The following is a 26,536-nucleotide window of genomic DNA, read 5'->3' on the forward strand; positions in this document are numbered from 1 at the left end:
TCACGAAGGATATCGAGGGGTTCACCACAACTCACTGTCCAAAATTACATCTAAATCGGATAACAAATGTGACTTTTATGGGCCTAAGACCCTAAATCGGCCGATCGGCCTATATGGCAGCTATGTCTAAATCTAAACCGATCTGGGCCAAATTGACGAAGGCTGTCGATAGGCCCAACGCAACTCATTGTCCCAAATTTAGGCGACATCGGATAATAAATGTGGCTTTTATGGGCCAAGACCCTAAATCGGAGGATCGGTCTTTATGGCGGCTATATCCAAATCTGAACCGATCTGGGCCATAATTAGGAAAGATATCGGGTTGCCTTATATAACTCTCTGTCCAAAATTTCAGCAAAATCGAATAGTAAATGTAGCTTTTATGGGCCTAAGACCCTAAATCGGAGGATCGGTCTATATGGCAGCTATATCGAAATCTGGACCGATCTGGGCCAAATTGACGAAGAATGTCGAAGGGCCTAGCACAACAGACTGTCTCAAATTTCAGCAAAATCGGATAATAATTGCGGCTTAAATGGGCCTAAGGCCCTAAATCTGAGGATCGGTCTATATGGCATCTATATCTGGACCGATCTGGGCCAAATTGACGAATAATGTCGAAGAGCCTAGCACAACTGACTGTCCCAATTTTCAGCAAAATCGGATAATAAATGTGGCTTTTAAGGGGCGCAAGACCCTAAATCGGCGGATCGGTCTATATGGTAGCTATAACCAAATCTAGACCGATCTGGGCCATAATTAGGAAAGATATCGGGTTGCCTTATATAACTCTCTGTCCCAAATTTCAGCAAAATCGAATAGTAAATGTAGCTTTTATGGGCCTAAGACCCTAAATCGGAGGATCGGTCTATATGGCAGCTATATCGAAATCTGGACCGATCTGGGCCAAATTGACGAAGAATGTCGAAGGGCCTAGCACAACAGACTGTCTCAAATTTCAGCAAAATCGGATAATAATTGCGGCTTAAATGGGCCTAAGGCCCTAAATCAGAGCATCGGTCTATATGGCATCTATATCTGGACCGATCTGGGCCAAATTGACGAATAATGTCGAAGGGCCTAGCACAACTGACTGTCCCAATTTTCAGCAAAATCGGATAATAAATGTGACTTTTATATGCCTAGGACCATAACTTGGCGGATCGGTCTATATGGCAGCTATATCCAAATCTGAACCGATCGGAGCCAAATTGACGAAGGATATAGAGGGTCCTTACGCAATTCACTGTCCCAAATTTCAGCAAAATCGTAAAATAAATGTGGCTTTTATGGGCCTAGGACCCTAAATCGAAGGATAGGTCTATATGGCAGCTATATACATATCTAGACCGATCAGAGCCAAATTGACGAAGGATGTCGAAGGGCATAACACAACTCACTGTCGCAAATTTCAGCAAAATCGGATAATAAATGTGGCTTTTATGTACCCTAGACCCTAAATTGGCGGATCGGTCTATATGGCAGCTATATCGAAATCTGAACCGATCTGTGCTTTAATGCAAAAAAATGTCAAGGGGCTTAACTTAACTCACTGCCCAAAATTTCAGTAAAATCGGATAATAAATGTGGCTTTTATAGGCCTAAGACCCTAAATCGGCGGATCGGTCTATATGGCAACTATATCCAAATCTTGACCGATCTGGACCAAATTGACAAAGGATGTTGAAGGACCTAACATAACTCACTGTCCTAAATTTCGGCGACATCGGACAATAAATGCGCCTTTATTGGGCGCAAGACCTTAAATCGGGAGATCAGTCTATATGGCAGCTATATCCAAATTTGAACCGATCTGGACCAAATTGAAGAAAGATGTCGAAGAACCTAACACAACTCACTGTCCCAAATTTCAGCAAAATCGAATAACAAATGTGTCTTTTATTGGCCTAAGACCCTAAATCGGCGGATCGGTCTATATGGGGGCTATATCAAGATATAGTCCGATATAGCCCATCTTCGAACTTAACCTGCTTATAGACAAAAATAAAATCTGTGCAAAATTTCAGCTCAATATATCTATTTTTAAAGACTGTAGCGTGATTTCAACAGACAGACGGAAAGACAAGTCTAGATTGTCTTAGATTTTTACGCTGATCAAGAATATATATACTGTATAGGGTCGAAAATGGATATTTCGATGTGTTGCAAACTGAATGACAAAATGAATATACCTCCATCCTTCGGTTGGATGGGTATAAAAAAAAGTTTTGAGATCTAGAGAGTATCAGTGGTATGATTTTGCCGAAAAACTAAGCCTACATACTTTGATGGAAGATATAATAAATATGATACCCTTATACCTTCTAAGAGGTGTTTTAGGGAAACACTATAACGGAGTCGGAGGCCATCGTAGCGCAGAGGTTAGCATGCCCGCCTATGACGCTGACCGCCTGGGTTCGAGGCGAGATCCTGGCGAGATCATCAAAAAAAATTTTCAGCGGCGGTTTTCCCCTCCTAATGCTGGCAACATTTGTGAGGTACTATGCCATGTAAAACTTCTCTCCAAAGAGGTGTCGCACTGCGGCACGCCGTTCGGACTCGGCTATAAAAAGGAGGTCCCTTATCATTGAGCTTAAAAACTTGAATCGGACAGCACTCATTGATATGTGAGAAGTTTGCCCCTGTTCCTTAGTGGAATGTTCATGGGCAAAATTTGCAATTTACTATAACGGAGTCAGTTAAACAAGGCCATTTATGTTAGGTGTTAATGTATACCGCATACTTAGTGAAGTGAAATAAGATAGGAAAGATTTAACATAGCCCCTAAGACGAAGCTGAAGTTCGAGGCACAATGAATGAGATTTCTGATCAGACCATGAGGTACAAGCACATCCACTATGGCCTAACCCGCGTCTAGACCCTTACCGGAGCCCTTAGATATCAACAGAGTCTTTTTATCATACACCTCAACCTTCCTTCCAATAACACTCCGATAAGTACACACTCTAAATTTATCTATCAAATATTGACCACACTTCCTCTCAAAAACCAAATGTCTGCCATTCATTGATTAATCTGTGACCATATACAAAACAATTGATATCCCCTTCAGCTATATCACACAAAAAAAAAAGTGTTTACTTCTTTTATTTTGAATTTTACTTTCATTTCCCCCCCTGTTTGGTCAATGTGTTTCCCATTCGCAATGCAATGTCATCATTAATATTCTTAGATTTCATTATTGCCCACATTCTAGCAATAGAACAAATCCAATTATATTTTCAATAATAAAGTTATAAATTGCTTAAATCTCCTAGAACATAAGTCATAAGCGGCGCATGTGCATGCAATTCATGTGAATGTTGGCCCAAGCCCCCATATATGGCAGACCCATATGTGCCAGGCCAATGGCCAAATGCAATAACACACAAATGCCAACAAATCAGCTTTACATGCCAAAGGAGTAAGACAAACGATTTTATTAAAGGAAATCAAGCAGGAGCAAACACCACCCAACAACAGCAACAACAACAACAACAAAACTCCATTTGCGAATTGCCTTTAAGGAGCAAAGGAAATATAGACTGCATGTAAGAAACGCCTGCGGCATTTCCATAACATTACAATGTAGCAAAAAGCCACATAGCTAATGCTTAGGCATCAGCTCACCCATAACAAAAGACAAAAAAAAAGAAAGAAAGGAAAAACACATTAATAAACTACATATATGAACAATCAGTTCAATTAAAATTTACATCTTCCAAGCAGTTCACAAAATAAGAGGGGGACTAAGTTACACCTTAGATACCTCTCCCTCTACTTAACCCCTTCATTGAGTACAACAAAGTTCTTGCTGTTGATGTTGCAGTCTGTGCTCTAAATGTAACCTAATCATTGAAGTCCTAGTAGTGCCACAAATCACCGGGCGGTGGCACATGCTCTGGCCAACTTTAATTTGCTTTTTCCATTGCCATGCAAGGACTGCAGTTCATTTTGATTAGTCCCCACCGCATGCACACACATAGTAAGATGGAAATATTACATTGCAGCCTTAGCCTCACATGTGATGGCAGTGTAGTCCCATGTAAATCACTAGACATTCACCACTTCATCAGCTATTTTATGGGTTCGTATGTTATAGAACTCATTCATATTTACATGTGGGCATTTTTCATGAGATCAAATTTGTTAGGATAACCGGCGGAAGGGTACCATGTAAAGTACAGTGGGATTTTGAACATTTCAGTGATATGGAGATATTAACTTTTATAAATGCATCATAGATTCAATATCGACTTTACATATCATTTAAATGGAAAGCTTTTTTGTTTCGAAATGCCGAATACTTGGTAGAATTTATTGAAGATTCTTCTTTTTGTTGACAAAAAATCAATAGCTTCAAAATATTGGGTTGCCCAAAAAGTAATTGCGGATTTTTTAAAAGAAAGTAAATGCATTTTTAATAAAACTTAGAATGAACTTAATCAAATATACTTTTTTTACACTTTTTTTCTAAAGCAAGCTAAAAGTAACAGCTGATAACTGACAGAAGAAAGAATGCAATTACAGAGTCACAAGCTGTGAAAAAATTTGTCAACGCCGACTATATGAAAAATCCGCAATTACTTTTTGGGCAACCCAATACAAAGTTAAGTTCGGCCGGGCCTAACTTTGGATACCCACCACCTCGGCAATATAAGTAAACCACCTTTCATCAAAATCCAGTGAAAATTGTATACCTTATGCACCATAGTAGTTATATCGAAATATGATACGATTTGGACCAAATACTAATAAGTACAAGTCATTGTTCAATTGTGTATAGCAAAATATTGGTCTTTTTAGTAGCTATAACTAAAAATAAACCGATCTGAACCATAAACGACACGGATGTCGAAAAGCCTAACATAAGTCACTGTGTCAAACTTTAGTGTAATCGGATTATAAATGCGCCATTTATGGGACCAAGACTTTAAATCGAGATATCGGTCTATATGGCAGCTATATCCAAATCTTGGCCGATTTGGGCCAAGTTTAGGAAAAATGTCGAAGAGCCTAACACAACTCCCTGTCCCAAATTTCGGTGAAATCGGACAATAAATGCGCCTTTTATGACCCCAAAATCTTAAAACGAGACATCGGTCTATATGACAGCTATATCCAAATCTGAACCAATCTGGGTCGAGTTAAAGAAAGATGTTGAAGGGCCTAACACAACTCTCTGTCCCAAATTTCAGCAAAATCGGATAATAAATGTGGCTTTTATGGGCCTAGGACCCTAAATCGTAGGATCGGTCTATATGACAGCTATATCCAAATCCTGACCGATTTGGGTCAAATTGAAGAAGAATTTCAAAGGGCTTAACCTTACACACTGTAACAAATTTCGGTGAAATCGGACAATAAATGCGACTTTTATGGACCCAAAACCTTAAATCGAGAGATCGGTCTATATGACAGCTATATCCAAATCTGAACCGATCAGGGCCAGGTTAAAGAAAGATGTTCAAAGGCCTAACACAACTCACTGTCCCAAATTTCGGCAAAATCGGATAATAAATGTGGCTTTTATGGGCCTAGGACCCTAAATCATAGGATCGGTCTATATGACTGCAATATCCAAATCCTCACCGATCTGAACCAAATTGACGAAGGATGTCGAAGGGCCTAACACAACTCACTGTCCCAAATTTATGCAAAATCGGATAATAAATGTGGCTTTTATTGGCCTAGGACCCTAAATCGAGGGATCGGTCTATATGGCAGCTATATCCAAATCTTGACCGATTTGGTACAAATTGAAGAAGGATGTCGAAGGGCCTAATACAACTCACTGTCCCAAATTTCAGCAAAATCAGATAATAAATGTGGCTTTTATGGGCCCAAAACCTTAAATCGAGGGATCGGTCTATATGGCAGCTATATCGAAATCCTCACCGATTTGGGTCAAATTGAAGAAGGATGTCGAAGGGCCTAATACAACTCACTGTCCCAAATTTCAGCAAATTTGGATAATAAATATGACTTTTATTGGTCTAAGACCCTAAATATGAGGAGCGGTCTATATGACAGCTATATCCAAATCTGGACCGACCTGGGCCGAATTGACAAATGCTGTCGAAGGGCCTAACACAACTCAGTGTCTCAAATTTCAGCAAAATCAGATAATAAATGTGTCTTTTATAAGCCTAAGACCCCAAATCGGCGGATCGGTTTTTTAGGGGGGCTATATCAAGATATAGTCCGATATAGCCTGGTTATGGACGTAAAAAGATTTTGTGCAAAGTTTGAGCCAATATCTCTATATTTATACCCTCCACCATAGGATGGGGGGTATACTAATTTTGTCATTCTGTTTTTAACTACTCGAAATATTCGTCTGAGACCCCATAAAGTATATATATTCTTGATCGTCGTGACATTTTATGTCGATCTAGCCATGTCCATCCGTCCGTCCGTCTGTCGAAAGCACGCAAACTTCCGAAGGAGTAAACCTAGCCGCTTGAAATTTTACACAAATACTTCTTATTAGTGTAGATCGGTTGGTATTGTAAATGGGCCGTATCGGTACATGTTTTGATATAGCTGCCATATAAACCGATCTTGGGTCTTGACTTCTTGAGCCTCTAGAGTGCGCAATTTTTACCCGATTGGAATGAAATTTTGCACAACGTGTTTTGTTATGATATCCAACAACTGTGCAAAGTATGGTTCAAATCGGTCCATAACCTGATATATCTGCCATATAAACCGATCTTGGGTTTTCACTTATTGAGCCCCTAGAGTGCGCAATTTTTACCCGATTGGAATGAAATTTTGCACAACGTGTTTTGTTATGATATCCAACAACTATGCCATGTATGATTCAAATCGGATCATAACCTGATATATCTGCCATATAAACCGATCTTGGATCTTGACTTCTTGAGCCTCTAGGGGGCACAATTCCTAACCGATTTCGCTTAAATTTTGCATGACGTATTTTATTCTAACTTTCAACAACTGTTACAAAAAAAGTTCAAATCGGTTCATAACCTGATATAGCTGCCATATAAACCGATATTGGATCTTGACTTCTTGAGCCTCTAGGGGGCGCAAATCTTATCCGAATTGCCTGAAATTTTGTACGACGGATCCTCTCATGACCATCAACATACGTGTTTATTATGGTCTGAATAGGTCTATAGCCTACATACAGCTCCCATATAAATCGATCTCTCTATTTTACTTCTAGGGCCCCCAAAGGGCGCAATTCTTATTCAAATTGGCCGACATTTTACACAGGTCTCCAACATATAATTTAATTGTGGTCCAAACCGGACCATATCTTGATATCGTTCTAATAACAGAGCAAATCTTTTCTTATATCCTTTTTTGCCAAAGGAGAGATGCCGGGAAAATAACTCGACAAATGCGATCCATGGTAGAGGGTATATAAGATTCGGCCCGGCTGAACTTAGCACGCTTTTACTTGTTATATATAAGATGGAAAGCCGTACAGTATTGTATAGAAAAGTATCCATAAGTATTGATTATATACGGTCTTTTTGCTAACAATGAGCCCTGCGAAAAAATTTAACGAATTCTTATTATTGTCACTTCAAGTTTATTGCTACGTCATTTGAATTTTTGATCATTAAAATGTTAGTCCATACAAAAGACTTAAGACACGAACATCTCTTGCCACTGGCACAAGACCAAAACTTTTTTTTTAACTTAAATTTTTGGAGCATCAAGAAAATTATTGACAATATCGCATTAAAGTATATAAAAAATTAAAAATAATGAACTGTTCATTTCTGTAAATTATTTTAAGAACATCATCATTTGTCAAAAAAGATTTTTAGCTCATAATAATTTTCTAAGAACCACTATATCCATTGGGGGATATAGAAACTCAAATCCTGAAGAACTCAAATATATGATGAACAACAACATAAAACTAACAGCTCTTCATTATGCTATGCCTTAAGATGAATGAGATAATTAAAACGTTCAAAATGACCTCCATATACTGCAATGCGTAATTCTAGATGTAAACAACTCAACCGGAAATTAACTTAAATACCATAATACGTAAAACATCAGGTATAACACGAGAAGAATTGACTGCAGTTGTTACTGGCCACAAGTGGTAATTTGAATATTCCAGATTCCCCAGTTTGGTCTTAGTGCAGAACACTAATGCACCGAATGCAAAATAGATTCTTAGAGCGGCTGTATGGTGGTTTATTTAAGTCTCTTTGGCTTAAATGCTAATTTCAAATAATTACCATTAATTGGCTAGAACTACAACAAACAGATATGCCCCCCTGAAGCCACAAATCCAACAATCACATACTAACATCCACACAATGACATGGATACACGTGCACATATGATCCTTCTCCCTTTGGTGGTTATGTACGGGTGTGCACATGATATTAGCCAAAGGCCGGCAAGCCACATTAAGAGTTGCCTTCATTGGAGGTTTTTTTCTATTGTCAGCCTGTCGGCTGATAAGTTGAAAATGTTGATGATCTAGGTACAAGAAGTCATATGAGGGTAAGGCTTAAAGGAAAGATGCCATAAGAACGACAAAGGCATGCAAAGAGCCAAGAGGTTTCCGAAACAAGTAAAAGCGTGCTAAGTTCGGTCGGGCCGAAACTTGAAAATCCACCACCATGGATTCTGCTAAAAATGAATACAAAATAAATTTAAGTTGAAGGGCATAATTTTATTCTACATACCAAAATTCTGTCAAAGCTTCTAGGAACCGAGCAAGGATGATCAAAAGACCCCTTTACATGGGAGCTATATCAGGTTCTTGACCGTGGTTCTTGTGGCTTCCAGGGGATCAAGAAATCAAATCCGAAGGTCGGCTTATATGGGAGCTATATCAGATTATAAACTGATTTGGACCATACTTAACATAGTTGTTGGAAGTCATAACATAAGGCTATTTGCAAAATTGGAGAAAAATTGCAACTTCCAGGGGCTCAAGAAGTCAAATCGGGAGATCGGTTTATATGGGAGCTATATCAGATTATAGACCGATTTGAACCGTACTAGGCACAGTTATTGGACATCATAACAAAACACGTTGTGCAAAATTTCGTTTTAATCGGATAAGAATTGCGCCCTCTAGAGGCTCAAGAAGTCAAGACCCAAGATCGGTTTATATGACAGCTATATCAGGTTATAGACCGTTTTGAACCATTCATGGCATAGTTGTTGGATATCATGACAAAACACGTCGAGCGAAATTTCATTCCAATCGCATAAGAATTGCGCCCCCTAGAGGCTGAAGAAGTCAAGACCCAAGATCGGTTTATATGGCAGCTATATCAGATTATGGACCGATTTGAACCATACTTAGCACAGTTGTTGGATATTATAACATAACACGTCGTGGAAAATTTCATTCCAATCGGACAAGAATTGCACACTCTAGAGGCTCAAGAAGTCAAGACCCAAGATCGGTTTATATGGCAGCTATATCAGGTTATGGACCGATTTGAACCATACTTGGCACAGTTGTTGGATATCATAACAAAACACGTAGTGCCAAAATTCATTCAAATCGGATAAGAATTACGCCTTCTAGAGGCTCAAGAAGTCAAGTCCCCAGATCTGTTTATATGACAGCTATATCAGGTCATGGACCGATTTGAACCATACTTGGCACAGTTGTTGGATATCATAACAAAACACGTTGTGCAAATTTTCATTCAAATCGGATAAGAATTACGCCCTCTAGAGGCTCAAGAAGTCAAGACCCAAGATCGGTTTATATGACAGCTATATCAGGTCATGGACCGATTTGAACTATACTTGGCACAGTTGTTGGATATCATAACAAAACACGTTGTGGAAAATGTCATTCCAATCCGATAAGAATTGCGCCCTCTAGAGGCTCAAGAAGTCAAGACCCAAGATCGGTTTATATAAAAGCTATATAAGGTCAAGGACCGATTTGAACCATACTTGACACAGTTGTTGAATATCATAACAAAACACGTCGTGCAAAATTTCATTCAAATCGGATAAGAATTGCGCCCTCTAGAGGCTCAAGAAATCAAGACCTAAGATCGGTTTATATAAAAGCTATATAAGGTCAAGGACCGATTTAAACCATACTTAGCACAGTTGTTGGATATCATAACAAAACACGTTGTGCAAAATTTCATTCCAATCGGATAAGAATTGCGCCCTTTAGAGGCTCAAGAAGTCAAGTCCCCAGATCTGTTTATATGGCAGCTATATCAGGTTATGAACCGATTTGAACCATACTTGGCACAATTGGTGGATATCATAACAAAACACGTTGTGCAAAATTTCATTCCAATCGGATAAGAATTGCGTCCTCTAGAGGCTCAAGAAGTCAAGACCCAAGATCGGTTTATATAAAAGCTATATAAGGTCAAGGACCGATTTGAACCATACTTGGCACAGTTGTTGGAAATCATAATAAAACACGTTGTGCAAAATTTCATTCCAATCGGATAAGAATTGCGCCTTCTAGAGGCTCAAGAAGTCAAGACCCAAGATCGGTTTATATGACAGCTACATAAGGTCATAGACCGATTTGAACTATACTTGGCACAGTTGTTGGATATCATTACAAAACACGTTGTGCAAAATTTCATTCTAATCTGATAAGAATTGCGCACTCTAGAGGCTCAAGAAGTCAAGACCCACGATCGGTTTATATGGCAGCTATATCAGGTCATGGACCGATTTGAACCATACTTGGCACAGTTGTTGAGTATCATAACAAAACACGTCGTGCAAAATTTCATTCAAATCGGATGAGAATTGCGCCCTCTAAAGGCTCAAGAAATCAAGACCCTTGATCGGTTTATATGGCAGCTATATCAAAACATGGACCGATATGGCCCATTTACAATACCAACCGACCTACACTAATAAAAAGTATTTTTGCAAAATTTCAAGCGGCTAGCTCTACTCCTTCGGAAGTTAGCGTGCTTTAGACGGACAGACAGACGGACAGACGGACGGACAGACGGACGGACATGGCTAGATCGACATAAAACGTCGCGACGATCAAGAATATATAAACTTTATGGGGTCTCAGACGAATATTTCGAGTAGTTACAAACAGAATGACGAAATTATTGTAGTATACCCCCCATCCTATGGTGGAGGGTATAAAAAATCCAATTTTTTGCAAAAAAAAAAAATATTGAAGAAAAATTTACAAATTTTAAGTTACGTTGAAATAGCTTTCTTTTGAAAGCTATACAATTTTTATAATGGGTCCAGGTTTTAGCCGAAAAAAAAGTTTGAGCTCCATATTGTTCCAAATAATCTGCTAAGTTTTAAGAAAATTCTTGGAAAATGAAAAACTTTCCCTCCATTCTTATTCCCTCCCTCATTTACATAGCCCTTTTAAGACAATGTCTTTCATGGACATAAAACCAGAAATTCTTCTCAGTCGCATCTCACGTACCATTTCTATGTGACTGCCTTTGGAACAGCCGCATCCTTTTGCCGCATCACAATGACTAAGACTGACTGCCTTCCTGACTGCGGCTATCTGGCTGCCTGCCTAACAACTGCTTAACTTAAAATATGATTTTGTTTTGGTCTTAAAAAACGTTTTTCCTTCATACCCCCCCTCCCCTGCCGCTTTCAACTTATTTGTTTTTTTTTCCAAGGCCTTAAAACCAAAAGTCTTTTTCTTGAAATCTTATTAAGCAACGCACATCCTATGTGTAAGTGTTCAGTGTGCACATGCGCAGCATTAACTCTGCTCACAATGCAAATGCTCCAGCGATGAACATTTGCAAGAATTATTTGCTGATCTTTGTGTAGTAAATTTTCATTATTTTGTTGTTTTTCCCGTTTGGTTGACTAAGGCTTTTGACATTGACTTACACATTTGCTTTTCGTGGGGTTGAGGAAATTTTCTTTTTTTTGTGGATAGCGCAACTTTTGACCGCTGTTTGATTAAGTGGCGATTGTAAATGTCTACAGTTTGTTGTTGTTGTTGTTGTGGTTGCAGTTAACTTTTATTTGCCAAATGCCATATTAGTTGTCTTCAACAAATTTTACATTTACCGTTCCATTTAACACTTGCAGATGCACTTTTGGACAAAGCTGGAGACGTTGCATGGATACCAACAAATTGAGGTTAAAAGCTATACAAAGTAGAAAGGAAAATGTGTGGAGATTTGTGCGTATCTTTTCAAATTTCATTAGAAATTTTCAATTTTCTATTGAAATTTGTCCTACTAATCATTGAAGACAAATTTCGATCCAATTTAAAGGACTACCACCATTTTCATCAGAGAAATTATGGAAAAAACACAGAAAATGTTAGTCCATACAAAAGACTTAAGACACGAACATCTCTTGCCTTTGGCACAGGACCAACATTTTTATACTCACCACCCAAGGGTGGGGGTATATTCATTTTGTCATTCCGTTTGCAACACATCGAAATATCCATTTCCAACCCTATAAATTATACATATTCTGGATCAGCGTAAAAATCTAAGACCATATGGACATGTCCGTCCGTCTGTCTGTGGATATCACGCTACAGTCTTTAAAAACAGAGATATTGAGCTGAAATTTTGCACAGATTCTTTTTTTGTCCTTAAGCAGGTTAAGTTCGAAGATGGGCTATATCGGACTATATCTTGATATAGCCCCCATATAGACCGATCCGCTGATTTTGGGTCTTTGGCCCATTAAAGCCACATTTATTATCCGATTTTGGTGAAATTTAGGACAGTGAGTTGTGTTAGGGCAATTTGACATCCTTCGTTAATTTGGCTCAGATCGGTTGAGATTTGGATATAGCTGTCATATAGACCGATCTTCCGATTTAGGGTCTAAGGCCCATTAAAGCCACATTTATTATCCGATTTTGCTGAAATTTGGGGCAGTGAGTTGTGTTAGGCCATTCGACATCCCTCGTTAATTTGGCTCAGATCGGTTCAGATTTAGATATAGCTGCCATATAGACCGATCCTCGGATTTAGGGTCTTAGGCCCACAGAAGCCACATTTATTATTCGATTTTGATGAAATTTGTAACAGTGAGTTGTCTTAGGCCCTTCGACATCTTTCGTCAATTTGGCCCAGATCGGTTCAGATTTGAATATAGCTGCCATATAGACCGATTTATTGATTAAAGGTTTTGGGCCCATAAAAGACGCATTTATTATCCGATGTCGGTGAAATTTGAGACAGTGAATTTAGTTAGGCTGTTCGACGTCTTTCCTCAATTTGGCCCATATCGGTTCAGATTTGAATAAAGCCGCCATATAGACCGATTTCTTGATTTAAGGCTTTGGGCCCATAAAATGCTCATTTATTGTCCGATGTCGCCGAAATTTGAGGCAGTGAGCTAAGTTAAGCTTCTCGACATATTTTTGCAATTTGGCCTAGATCGGTCCAGATTTGGATATAGCTGTCATATAGACCGATTTCTCGATTTAAGATTTTGGGGCCTTAAAAGGCACATTTATTATCCGATTTCACCGAAATTTGGAACAGTGAGTTGTGTTAGGCCCTTCGACATCCTTCGTCGATTTGGCCCAGATCGGTTCAGATTTGGATATAGCTGCCATATGGACCGATATCTAGGTTAAAGGTTTTGGGGCCATAAAATGCCCATTTATTGTCCGATGTCGTGGAAATTTGAGCCATTGAGTTGTGTTAGGCCCTTTAACATCTTTTTGCAATTTAGCCCAGATCGGTCCAGATTTGAATATAGCTGCCATATAGACCGATCTCTCGATTTAAAGTTTTGGGCGCATAAAATGCCCATTTATTGTCCGATGTCGTCGAAATTTGGGACTGTGAGTTAAGTTAAGCCCCTCGACATATTTCTGCAATTTGTTACAGATCGATCAAGATTTGCATTAAGCTGCCTTATAGACCGATCTCTCGTTATAGGGCATAATTTTATTCTACATACCAAACTTCTGTCAAACCACCAAAAATTAAAGCTTCTAGGAACCGAACAAGTATGATCGAGAGATCGGTTTACATGGGAGCTATATCAGGCGATACACTGATTTTGGCCGTGCATGACACAGTTGTTGGAAGTCATAACAAAACGCCACATGCAAAATTTCAGGCAAATCGTAAAAAAATTGTGACTTGTAAAGGCTTAGGATATCAAATCAGGCGATCGGTTCATATGGGAGCTATACCAGTTTTTTTTACCGATTTGGACTGTACTTGACACATTTATTGAAAGTCATTACAAAACACTATATGCTTAATTTCAGCCAAATCGGACAAAAATTGCGGCTTGTAAGGGCTCAAGAAGTCAAATCGGGAGATCGATTTATATGGGAGCTATATCAGGTTATAGACCGATTTGGATCGTACTTAACTCAGATATTGAAAGTCATAACAGAATACTAAATCCAAAATTTCTGCTAAATCGGACAAAAATAGCGGCTTCCAGGGGCTCAAGAATTGAAATCGAGAGATCGATTTATAAGGAAGCTGTATTTGAATCAGAACCGATATGGCCCATTTGCAATCCCCAACGACCTACATCAGTATTAAGCATCTGTGCAAAATTACAAGCGGCTAGCTTTAGCCGTTCGACCTCTATCGTGATTTCGACAGACGGACGGACATAGCTAAATCGACTCAGAACGTCGAGACGATCAAGAACACATAAACTTTAAGTGGTCTTAGACTAATATTTCGAAGTGTTACAAATGAAATGACTAGATTGGTATACCCCCATCCTATGGTGGTGGGTATAAAAATCACAAACCCCCAAAACGGACATGACGTACGACTGGAACAATATGTGCCTTAAATGAAATGTCTTTAGGAGTAGACTACGAATCTGATATCCAAATATGGAGCTAAGTGTAAGCGAGCCGCCTCATCACCTAAGATCCCACCACGAAGAGAAGGAATTCGTTTCGGATAATATGGGATCAAAGGAGTCTTAGGCCCATCCAGCTGTCAGTTTTTGTGTCCAACCACCCCCAAAAATATATCCCCAATCGGACAAGTAGGACAACTAATTTCAACTACCAGGAGCAAGAAATTTAAATTTTCGTATTTCCTAAAAAAAGTTATGAAAACTAATTTTCTTTTTTATACGCTCCACTATAGGATGAGGGTATACCAATTTCGTCATTCAGTTTGTTACACCTCGAAATATGCGTCCGAGGCCCCATAAAATATATATTCTTGATCTTCATGTCATTTTAAGTCGATCTAGCCATGTCCGTCCGTCTGTCTGTCGAAAGCACTCTAACTTTCGAAGAAGTAAAGCTAGCCGCTTGAAATTTAGCACAAATACTTTTTATTAGTGTAGGTCAGTTGGGATTGTAAATGGGCCGAATCGGTCTATGTTTTAATATAGCTGCCATATAAACCGATCTTGGGTCTTGACTTCTTGAGCCTCTAGAGGGCACATTTCTCGCCCGATTTGATTGAAATTTTGCACGTGGTGTTTTGGTATCACTACCAACAACTGTGCTACCAATGGTTCAAATCGGTATACGTTTTGATATAGCTGTCATATAAACCGATCTTGGGTCTTGACTTCTTGAGCCTCTAGAGGGCGCAATTCTCATCCGATTTGACTGATATTTTGCACGTAGTGTTTTGGTATCATTTTAAATAACTGTACTATGTTTGATTCAAATCGGTTCATAATCAGGTATAGCTGTCATATAAACCGATCTTGCATCTTGGTTTCTTGAGTCTCTAGAGGGCGCAATTCTCATCCGATTTGGCTGAAATTTTGCATAAGGTGTTTTGTTATGACTACCAATAACTGTACTTAGTTTGATTCAAATCGGTTCATAATCAGGTATAGCAGTCATATAAACCGATCTTGGATCTTGACTTCTTGAGCCTCTAGAGGGCGCAATTCTCATCCAATTTGGCTGAAATTTTGCATAAGGGGTTTTGTTATTACTTCCAATAACTGTGCTAAGTACGGCGCAAATCGGTATATAACCTGATATCGCTGTCATATAAAGGGATCTGGGATCTTGACTTTTTGAGTCTCTAGAGGGCGCAATTCTCATCCGATTTGGCAGACATTTTGTGCAACGGTCATCCGATTTGGCTGAAATTTTGCATGAGGTGTTTTGTTGTGACTTCCAATAACTGTGCTAAGTTTGATTCAAATCGGTTCATAATCAGGTATAGCTGTCATATAAACCGATCTTGAATCTTGACTTCTAGAGACAATAGAGCGCGCAATTCTCATCCGATTTGGCTGAAATTTTGCATGAGGTGTTTTATTGTGTCTTCCAATAACTGTGCTAAGTTTGATTCAAATCGGTTCGTAATCAGGTATATCTGTCATATAAACCGATCTTGCATCTTGACTTCATGAGCCTCTAGAGGGCGCAATTCTCATCCGAATTGGCAGAAATTTTGCATGAGGTGTTTTGTTATGACTTCCAATAACTGTGCTAAGTACGGCGCAAATCGGTATATAACCTGATATAGCTGCCATATAAAGGAATCTGAGATCTTGACTTCTTAAGCCTCTAGAGAACGCAATTCTCATCCGATTTGGCAGAAATTGTGTACAACGGTCATCCGATTTGGCTGAAATTTTGCATGAGGTGTTTTGTTGTGACTTCCAATAACTGTGCTAAGTTTGATTCAAATCCGTTCATAATCAGGTATAGCTGTCATATAAACCGATCTTGGATCTTGACTTCTTGAGCCTCTAGAGGGCTCAATTCTCATCCGATTTGGCTGAAATTTTGCATGAGGTGTTTTGTTATGACTTCCAATAACTGTGCTTAGTATGGCGCAAATCGGTATATAACCTGATATAGCTGCCATATAAACCGATCTTGGATCTTGACTTCTTGAGCCAATAGAGCGAGCAATTCTTATCCGATTTGTCTGAAATTTTGTACAACGGCTTCTCTCATGACTTCCAACATACATGTCTAATACGGTCTAAATCGATCAATAGCTTGATACAGATCCCATATAAACCTATCTCCCGATTTTGCTTCTTGAGCCCCTACAAGGCGCAATTCTTATCCGAATAAACTGAAATATTACACAAAGACTTCTACAATGTTCGGCATTCATTTATGGTCCGAATCGGACTATAACTTGATATAGCTTCAATGGCATCACAGTTCTTATTCAATATTCTTTGTTTGCCTAAAAAGAGGAGGCCACAGTAGCGCAGAGGTTAGTATGTCCGCCTATGACGCTGACCGCCTGGGTTCGAGGCGAGATCCTGTCGAGATCATCAAAAAAAAAATTTCAGTGGTGGTTTTCCCCTCCTAATGCTGGCAACATTTGTGAGGTACTATGCCATGTAAAACTTCTCTCCAAAGAGGTGTCGCACTGTGGCACGCGGTTCGGACTCGACTGTAAAAAGGAGACCCCTTATCATTGAGCTTAAACTTGAATCGGACTGCACTCATTGAAGTTTTCCCCTGTTCCTTAGAGGAATTTTTATGGACAAAATTTGCAATTTGCCTAAAAAGAGAAACAGCGCATAGAACTCGACAAATGCGATCCATGATAAGATTAGGCCCGGCCGAACTTGACAAGCTCTTACTTGTTTTTCCTAAAAAAAATTTTTCAATTTTATACTTCCCCTAAATGCTCTGAAATCTGTTGGTCTTCATGTTATTTTGGCTTCCCAATTTGCAATATTTGCATTAAATTTTGAGATTGCTTGAAAATTGCAGCATGCCATTCTTCTAAGTTAAACCCCGAAATACTAAACCTTTCCCATAAACTCTTCCATACTACAGTTGTTCGTACTTAATAATCTAATACGAAATTTTATTATGCAGACGACTATAAAATAGCATTAAAATCTTAATGGCCATGACGGCGGCGAGGTCCGCATAAGAAATTTAAAGAAAATTCATTAATCCTCAGCTTAAATTACGCCTTTTATTGGAAAAAAAAACTTTTCAAAATACAATTACATGCAGCTTTATACCTAAATAAAGTAATTTTAAATAGAAAAAAAAGTAATTTCCAAAGCTAAACACATTCGCTATTGCGCATGCGCCTCTACCTCACTGTTATCTAATGCTCTTAATTGCAGCCACTAACTTGTCATACCTATCTCCTTAGATGATAGCAAGTTTTTTTTTTCTTGGTCCGACTTTCTTAGCTTTTCATTCTCAAAGCAATGGCAAAACGATAACATCCTTTTTTTATGGGGCGACTATACGACCTCCTTCTGCAGCAGCAGCTGCTATGGCTGCCGTAGTTAAAACTGATAGCATTGTCATCAACGTTTAACGTTTTTGCATACAAAAACAAAATTTTATGGTCATTTTTTCTTTGTGTAAGGCAACTGTTTTTTTTTTTTGTCTATTACAAAAAGATTATAAGCCAATTGGAAAGCCTTTAAAGTGAAAGGTCTGCGTTTCTTACCACTCTAGTAGTCTAATACGCCGTTAGTATTTCTAAAAACTTGGTTTTTCTTCATAGATTTTTTTTTTTGGGTTCTGTTTTTCTTTCTCTTTTTTGTAAGAAGCCTTCAATGAAAATGTTAATGAATTTTTTGTGTGTGTTTTCTTTTTTCTCTTCTTTTTAGATATTGGCCAGCAAACGAATCCTCCCGAGCTACCCATATTTGGTGATCCCTTTACGGAAATTGCCTTAGATCTAGTCTTTCCTAAAGGGAATCCTATATTCTTGTTGAATGGCAAGAAATTGCAATTATTGCAGCCACTCGATAGAGATGAGGAGAATTTAAGTCATATTGTATTTCAAGTAAGTATTTGTATGAGTTAGACATTGTAAGAACAAAATTTAATTGAGTGCATAAAATTGCTTCCATGGCAGTTCAAATTGAAGGCCTAAGGCAAAATGTGATTAAAGAGGAAAAAATTTGCTTCAAAAATGGTTTTAGATGCTTTTTTGGATGCTATCAACATTAATATAATATTCTTGTGTATGTCTGTCTGTCTGTGGGCCACCATGGTAATGGTGTAGAATATTTGCCTTTGACACTGAACATCTGGGTCTGATCCTAAGGAGATCGGCCCAATACAACTTCAAACAAGTAAAAAGGCGTTAAGTTCGGCCGGGCCGAACTTTGGATACCCACCACCTCGGGTAAATATATATACCACCTATCATCAAAATCCGCTGATAATTGCATTCCTTATGTCCCATAGCAGTTATATCGGATTATGATGCGATTTCGACCAAATCCTAATAGGTACAAGTCATTGTTCAATTGTGTATAACAAAATTATTGGTCTTTTTAGTTGCTATATCAATAAATAAACCGATCTAAGTTATATACAACCCTAAATCGAAGGATCGGTCTATATGGCAGCTATATCCAAATCTGAACAGATCTAAGCCAAATTGACGAAGGATGTCGAAAGGCCTTACACAACTCATTGTCCCAAATTTCAGCAAAATTGGATAATAAATGTGGCTTTTATGGGCCTAAGACCCTAAATCGGAGGATCGGTCTATATGGCAGCTATGTCTAAATCTGAACCGACCTGGGCCAAATTGACGAAGGATGTCAAAAGGCCTAACACAACTCATTGTCCCAAATTTCAGGAAATTCGGATAATAAAAGTGGCTTTTATGGGGTTAAGACCCTAAATCGGCGGATCGTAGCCTGAGTTGATCGTGATCGGTTGAGCGTGATCGGCTAGCGTACAATGTGACAAAAAAAATCTCATGAGGAGATCCGATTGTTTATAAAACGAGAAAAATACTGAAGATGGTAGCCACAATAGCGTAGAGGTTAGCATGACCGCCTATGACGCTTAACGCCTGGGTGCGAATCCTGGCAATTTTCAGCGGTGCTTATCCCCTTCTAATGCCAGAGACATTTGCTAGGTACTATGCTGTATAAGAATTTCTCCTCAAAAAAATGTCGCATTGCGGCATGTCGTTCGGACTCGGACTCCGATACTTATCATTGAGCTTAAACTCGAATCGGACTGCACTCATTGTTAAGTGAGAAGTTTGCCCCTGTTCCTTAATGGAATGTTTGAAATGGGCAAATTTGCAATTTGCACTTGGCTTTCGGATTTATTGCGGCGTAGGTCATGCCATATTGCGATAATCGATGTGACGATAGAAGACCTAACAGAACCTAGCTGAGTTCACAGCGACAAAGTCTTGGTAAGAGGGAGCTCAGTGTTGCCATCTGATTGTTCATATTGGGTTGCCCAAAAAGTAATTGCGGATTTTTCATATAGTCGGCGTTGACAAATTTTTTCACAGCTTGTGACTCTGTAATTGCATTCTTTCTTCTGTCAGTTATCAGCTGTTACTTTTAGCCTGCTTTAGAAAAAAAGTGTAAAAAAAGTATATTTGATGAAAGTTCATTCAAAGTTTTATTAAAAATGCATTTACTTTCTTTTAAAAAATCCGCAATTACTTTTTGGGCAACCCAATATAACAAGGATAAATCGAAACTAGAGGGGAGAACTGGTCTGAGCGTTGACCAAGCATCCTGTTTCGGAGTGTGAAAAGGAGACTAATGGTTTCTTTGTATAAGGTCCGCATTATTTGCCAATCGATTCGTAGCGAAATAAATGCGAACGAGTAGGCAGACCACTTCGATCTACGAGATAAAGGCTGCCGATGAAAAATTTGGTTAATCCGAAGCCTTTTAAGACGACGTAACAAGAGTAAGTTGTGTCGGCGACAAGCGGGCATTTAGCACTGTGGAGTAATGAAACGGCCATTAGGACGGCAAAATCTATCTGGGAGACCCGCCCCATCCTCAAATGAACACCTATTCGAACATATAGGTCAAGAACTTGAGTACAAATCACATCTAATATCGAAGTTTATCACCAAGTATCTACTAACAGCCCGCACAATATGATCAAAACCAGCTATACAGAAGGGACCCTTTCGGCCCTATTGCATATGACATATGACTGGGCTAGACCCAGAGGTCTCAATGTTAATCAGTTAACAGGAGCGTGATTACACCAATACTTACTTACGCCGCTTTGGAGAAAGTGCAACATAAGGACCATACAACAGTTTCAGAGAATATGTTGTCTTGACATATGCGAAGCGATGAGGACCACGCCCACTAGGACACTGGAGATTATTCTAAATATCCGACCCATTGACATACAGATTAAGTTTGAGGCAGCCACTACAGCTGTGAGACTTAAGGCGATGGGAGATAGGATTGAGGATAGAAGCAGCTCATATCATAGCGGAATAATTGAGTCGACGATAGGAAACCTGGAAGTAAGGAAAGAGGTTTCCGATCGTATACCTGAGATGAACCTTGAGGTCGAGTTTGAGGAACTGCTGCCACCGGCCGAGACGGTTCCGATAGACCGAACCCTAGCATTGCCATCTGGAAGATCATGTAACACGGATGTATCAAAGCTAGAGGACAGAGTGGGCCTGAGGTTCTACATTGAGAACCCAGGGAATGAGATCTATTTTAGACTGCCTGAATATAATACGGTCCTACAGGCGGAGATCCGGGAATGGTCCAATATGGTCCAAATCCGATCGGATACCTGAGATGAACCTTGAGGCCGAGGTGAGGAACTGCTGCCAGCGGCACACTCTTGGATAGGAGCCCTAGCATTGTCATCTGGAAGATCATGCTACACGGATGGATTAAAGCTAGAGGACAGAGTGGGTCTGGGGGTCTACATTGACAACCCAGGGACTGAGTTCTATTTTAGACTGCCTGACTATAATATGGTCCTACAGGCGGAGATCCGGGCGATCACGGAATGCGTCAGGTGGTGGGGTTTAACGCTAGGACGTCGAGTGGGAACATCTTTACAGACAGTAAAATTGTCATAAGGGCAATAACAACTTGGACGGTAAGGTCACGAACAGTCTTGCAATGTAAGAAGGAGATTAAGAAGGAGATGAGAAAGCACACAATTTGGGAGTGAAGGCCAGAAAACTGCCCGCAATAAATTTGGTTAAATCGAAGCCTTTCGGGTCGACGTAGACCTAGTTAAGGGCTTAGGCGACGAATGCGCATGCAAACCTGTGGAACAGCGAAATGGTCGGTAGGATCCATATCGTGAGAAGTCGAGGATATTACTGAGAGGAACTAGGTTAGGTTAGGTTAGATTTAAGTGGCAGTCAGCCATCAGACTCACTTAGAAGTTTTCATCCTTTGTGATACCACAGGAACAGAAGAAGAAAGATGCCTTCTAGTTCCTACCATTGATTCTATATAGCTGGATTTTCTCTTCCAGAGACTTTGTCAACGCATTTATCAGCCGATCTTTTCAAAGATTTGTACACCGCTTTCCTCTATGACTCCTACGAACAAATCATAAGTACGGATTTATGTCAACATTCTTTATTTCTAATTGGGCAAATAAAAATTTTTGGCGTTTTGGCCTGCAAAGGCAGTGTGGTATAGGATATCAAATGGTTGGCTTTGTCTGACTTTAGCCCATCTTTACTTGTTTCTAAATTTTGTTTCGAGTGTTTATAAGCCTTTCACGACTTAGCCTTAAATGAATTTCACTATTTTCATGTGTTGATTACATAATAAAAGCAAAAAAAAAATCTCTATTAATCGTCTATAACTATCTTCATTAAATGAAAGCCGGTTCTATGCAACCTGTTTTCATGGCTGCCTTCCAATAAAGATGTCCACAGCAATTATCGCTACCACACCGCCGAGACCACACTAACACGCCAAAACCACCGCTAAGAGGTGTACATAAATTATGTCACCTATGGTTAAGCTGGCCAATGAAAGCGCCCATTTCTAATCAAGTGCAGCAAAATCTTTTCAATAGAATTTAATGGCAGTTTAATATCAATAGATAGCAAGGCATGGATTTATGGGCTCTTCTTTATTATTTTTAATTATTTCTTACTTTATTTTTTTATACACTGACTATCTTAAGGCAATTGTTGTAATAATAAAGTCTTCTTGTGTTTTTGCAGGTTTCCTGTACCGTACGTTCCTCGAGCAAACGTCGCAATATACCGATTATAGTGCGCGTATCCGATGTTAATGATAATGCACCACGTTTTATGAACACACCCTATGAGGTTACAGTGCCAGAGGTAAGTTGTGCAATAAGCTCATGCATATAAAGATGTGGGGTATAACATGATATTATAAAAAATTTCAAAAAAACAAATGTTGTAAAAGGTGATTCCTTTTCAATGGGCAATTGTGGTGAACTTAGATTTTCACAAAAGCCAAGATTAGTCAAAATTTGGAAAATTCAATAAAAAATTAATGAAAGCTTGATTTTTTAATGCTCCAAAATTTATCTTATATATAACAAGTAAAAAGCGTTAAGTTCGGCCAAGTCGAACTTTGGATCCCCACCAACTCGGGTATTTATATTAACCACCTTTCATCAAAATCCGGTGAAAAATGCATACCTTATGCCCCATAGCAGCTATATCGAAAAAGCCTACATAAGTCACTGTGTCAAATTTCAGTGAAATCGAATTATAAATGAACCTTTTAAGGGGGCCAAGACTTTAAATCAAGATATCGGTCTATATGGCAGCTATATCCAAATCTAAGCCGATTTGGGCCAAGTTTAAGAAAAATGTCGAAGAGCCTAACACAACTCCCTGTCCCAAACTTCGGCAAAATCGAACAACAAATGCGCCTTTTATTGCCCCAAAACCTTAAATCAAGAGATCGGTCTATATGGCAGCTATATTCAAATCTGGACCGATCTGGGCCACATTGAAGAAGAATTTCGAAGGGCTTAACTTAACTCACTGTACCAAATTTCGGTGAAATCGGACAATAAATGCGCTTTTTATGGAGCCTAAACTTTAAATCGAGAGATCGGTCTATATGGCAGCTATATCCAAATCTGGACCGATCTGAGCCAAATTGAAGAGGGATGTTGAAGGGCCTAACACAACTCACTGTACTAAATTTTGGCGAAATCTGACAATAAATGCGCCTTTTATGGACCAAAAACCTTAAATCGAGAGATCCAAATCTGGACCGATCTGGGCCAAATTGAAGAGGGATGTTGAAGGGCCTAACACAACTCACTGACCCAAATTTTGGCAAAACCGGACAATAAATGCGCCTTTTATAGGCGCAAGACCTTTAATGGAGAGATCGGTCTATATGGCAGCTATATCCAAATCTGGACCGATCTGAGCCAAATTAGAGAAGAATTTCGAGGGGCTTAACTTAACTCACTGTACCAAATTTCGGTGAAATCGGACTCAAATTTTGGCAAAATCGGATAATAAATGTAGCTTTTATGGACCCAAAACCTTAAATGGAGAGATCGGTCAATATGGCAGCTATATCCAAATCTGGACCGATCTGAGCCAAATTGAAGAAGGTTGTCGACGGGCCTAACATAACTCACTGTCCCAAATTTCAGTACAATCGGATTATAAATGTAGCTTTTATGGGCCTAAGACCCTAAATCGGCGGATCGGTCTATATGGCAGCTATATCCAAATCTGGACCGATCTGAGCAAAATTGAAGAAAGTTGTCGAGGGGCGTAATACAACTCACTGTCCCAAATTTCAGTAAAATCGAGTAATAAATGTAGCTTTCATGGGCCTAAGACCCTAAATCGGCGGATCGGTCTATATGGGGGGGCTATTTCAAGGTATAGTCCGAAATAGCCCGATATATATTCGAACCTAACCTGCTTATGGACAAAAATGGAATCTATGCAATTTTGTGCGCTTCCATTTAGTACCCTAAAAATAAAATTTTGGTATCCAAATTTCGGATGGTATCCAAATTTCGGATGGGGTACCTAGGGGGGTGGCTCCCCCCCTTTAAACCTACCAAACATATTTCTAAACCAATCACGACAATATCGGACTCAAATGAAAGGTATTTCAGATTAGAAAACGTATCTGATATCCAATTGTCTGACCCCTAAATCGGACATTTTTAACGACCATGGCAATATGGAAATCAAATGAAAGTTATTTGCGAGTAAAATACGAATCTGATATTCAAATGTTGGACCAAGTTTCAGGGGGTCCACCCCTTCCCCAAACAGGACTTATTTACTGACCATCGCAATATGGGTCGTAAATAAAAGGTATTTGAGTGTAGAATACTAAGTGTTTAGGGGCCGCCCATCCCCAAGAACATCCCCTTGAGGGGACAAATTTACGACCATAACAATATGGGGCTCAAATAAGAGGTCTTTGATAGTAAAGCAAGAATCTAATATCAATATTCGGGAAAAGTGTTTATTGGGAACACCTACCCCCATAATACCACCCAAATAGAATATATTGGTTTGCCCAAAAAGTAATTGCGGATTTTTTAAAAGAAAGTAAATGCATTTTTAATTAAACTTAGAATGAACTTTAATCTAATATACTTTTTTTACACTTTCTTTTCTAAAGCAAGCTAAAAATAACAGCTGATAACTGACAAAAGAAAGAATGCAATTACAGAGTCACAAGCTGTGAAAAAATTTGTCAACGCCGACTATATGAAAAATCCGCAATTACTTTTTGGGCAACTAAATATTTCCTCTAGACAATTTGGATCTTAAAAAGAGTGGAGATCGCTATTGATAGTTTTTAGGGCCCATACCTCTTAAATGAAAGGTATTTGAGATTAGAAACCGAATTTGATATCCAATTTTTAGACCAAAGGCAATGGTGGGGTTCAAATAATTAATATTCAAGAGTATTTCACGATGCTGGTAATTTTTAGGACTAAGAGCTTCTGGTTGTCAAATGACAGGTATTGGGGAATAGAGCGCAAAATGTATACCCACTTTCGGGACAAATTTTCTTTCCCATATGGGGCTCAAATAAAGGTATTTGGGAGTAGAATACAAATCTGATATCCAAATGTGTGGCCATGTATTTGGGGCACCGCTTCTTCCTCAAAGAGTACAAATTTACCGACCATGGTAATATGTGGCTTAAATGACATGTATTTGAGATTGAAAAACTGATTGGGGACGCTTCATCCCATTCAACTCCCCTAAAACCAATGTCAATATGAAGTTTAAATGAATGGTATTTGAGATTAGACCCCCATGCTGATATATTTTTCAGGGTTAAGTGTGTGGGGAACCACCCCATTCCCCAAAACGCCTCTAAATCTGGCATATATATTTACCGACCATTGCAATATAGGGCTCAAATTAATGGTATTTTGAGAGTAGAGTAGGAAATTGATACTCACATTTGGGACCACGTTTTTGGGTGTCACACTACACCCTTTACCCACCAACCACTACCCTGGGTGCCTTCCCACTCCCAAAATCCCCATGAGAATATCGGGCTCAAATAAAGTCTTTGAAGAATAGCTCTAAACCCTCCGAGCGAATTTATAGACCCATTAAGGTCATATGGATTCAGATAAAGGCAGTTGTATTGTTAGTCAAGCGATATACCATTTTCGTAGCATGGCAATTCACTAAAAGCTCTTTAATTGCCGAAAATTAATATTCAAAGGATAATTTTGTTCCATATAAAGTTAAAGAAGACGTAGCGGAGCGGGCCGGGTTCAGCTAGTTTTGTATAAAAAAATTCGTTGATAATTGATTTTTAAGAAAAAAAGATTCAAGATTAGCTCTTCAATGAAAATTTAGGAATCAGATTCGTAACCAATTCCCTATTTAAGTCTAATACCATTCCGAGTGGCATATATGCCTAC

General features: G+C 39.0%; 1 protein-coding gene across 1 annotated transcript in view; it reads left to right on the plus strand.

The window, feature by feature from the left end:
- The window catches only part of LOC106088170 (cadherin-99C), a 329,750-nt gene that overhangs the window by 160,081 nt on the left and 143,133 nt on the right, over nucleotides 1-26,536 (plus strand). Inside the window, exons 3-4 of the mRNA XM_059362284.1 lie at nucleotides 18,502-18,680; nucleotides 22,842-22,964. Coding sequence (XP_059218267.1) covers nucleotides 18,502-18,680; nucleotides 22,842-22,964 — 302 coding nt within the window. The remainder of the gene's footprint in view (nucleotides 1-18,501; nucleotides 18,681-22,841; nucleotides 22,965-26,536) is intronic.

Source organism: Stomoxys calcitrans, chromosome 2 (genome assembly GCF_963082655.1).
Source record: "Stomoxys calcitrans chromosome 2, idStoCalc2.1, whole genome shotgun sequence".
Lineage (NCBI taxonomy): Eukaryota > Metazoa > Arthropoda > Insecta > Diptera > Muscidae > Stomoxys > Stomoxys calcitrans.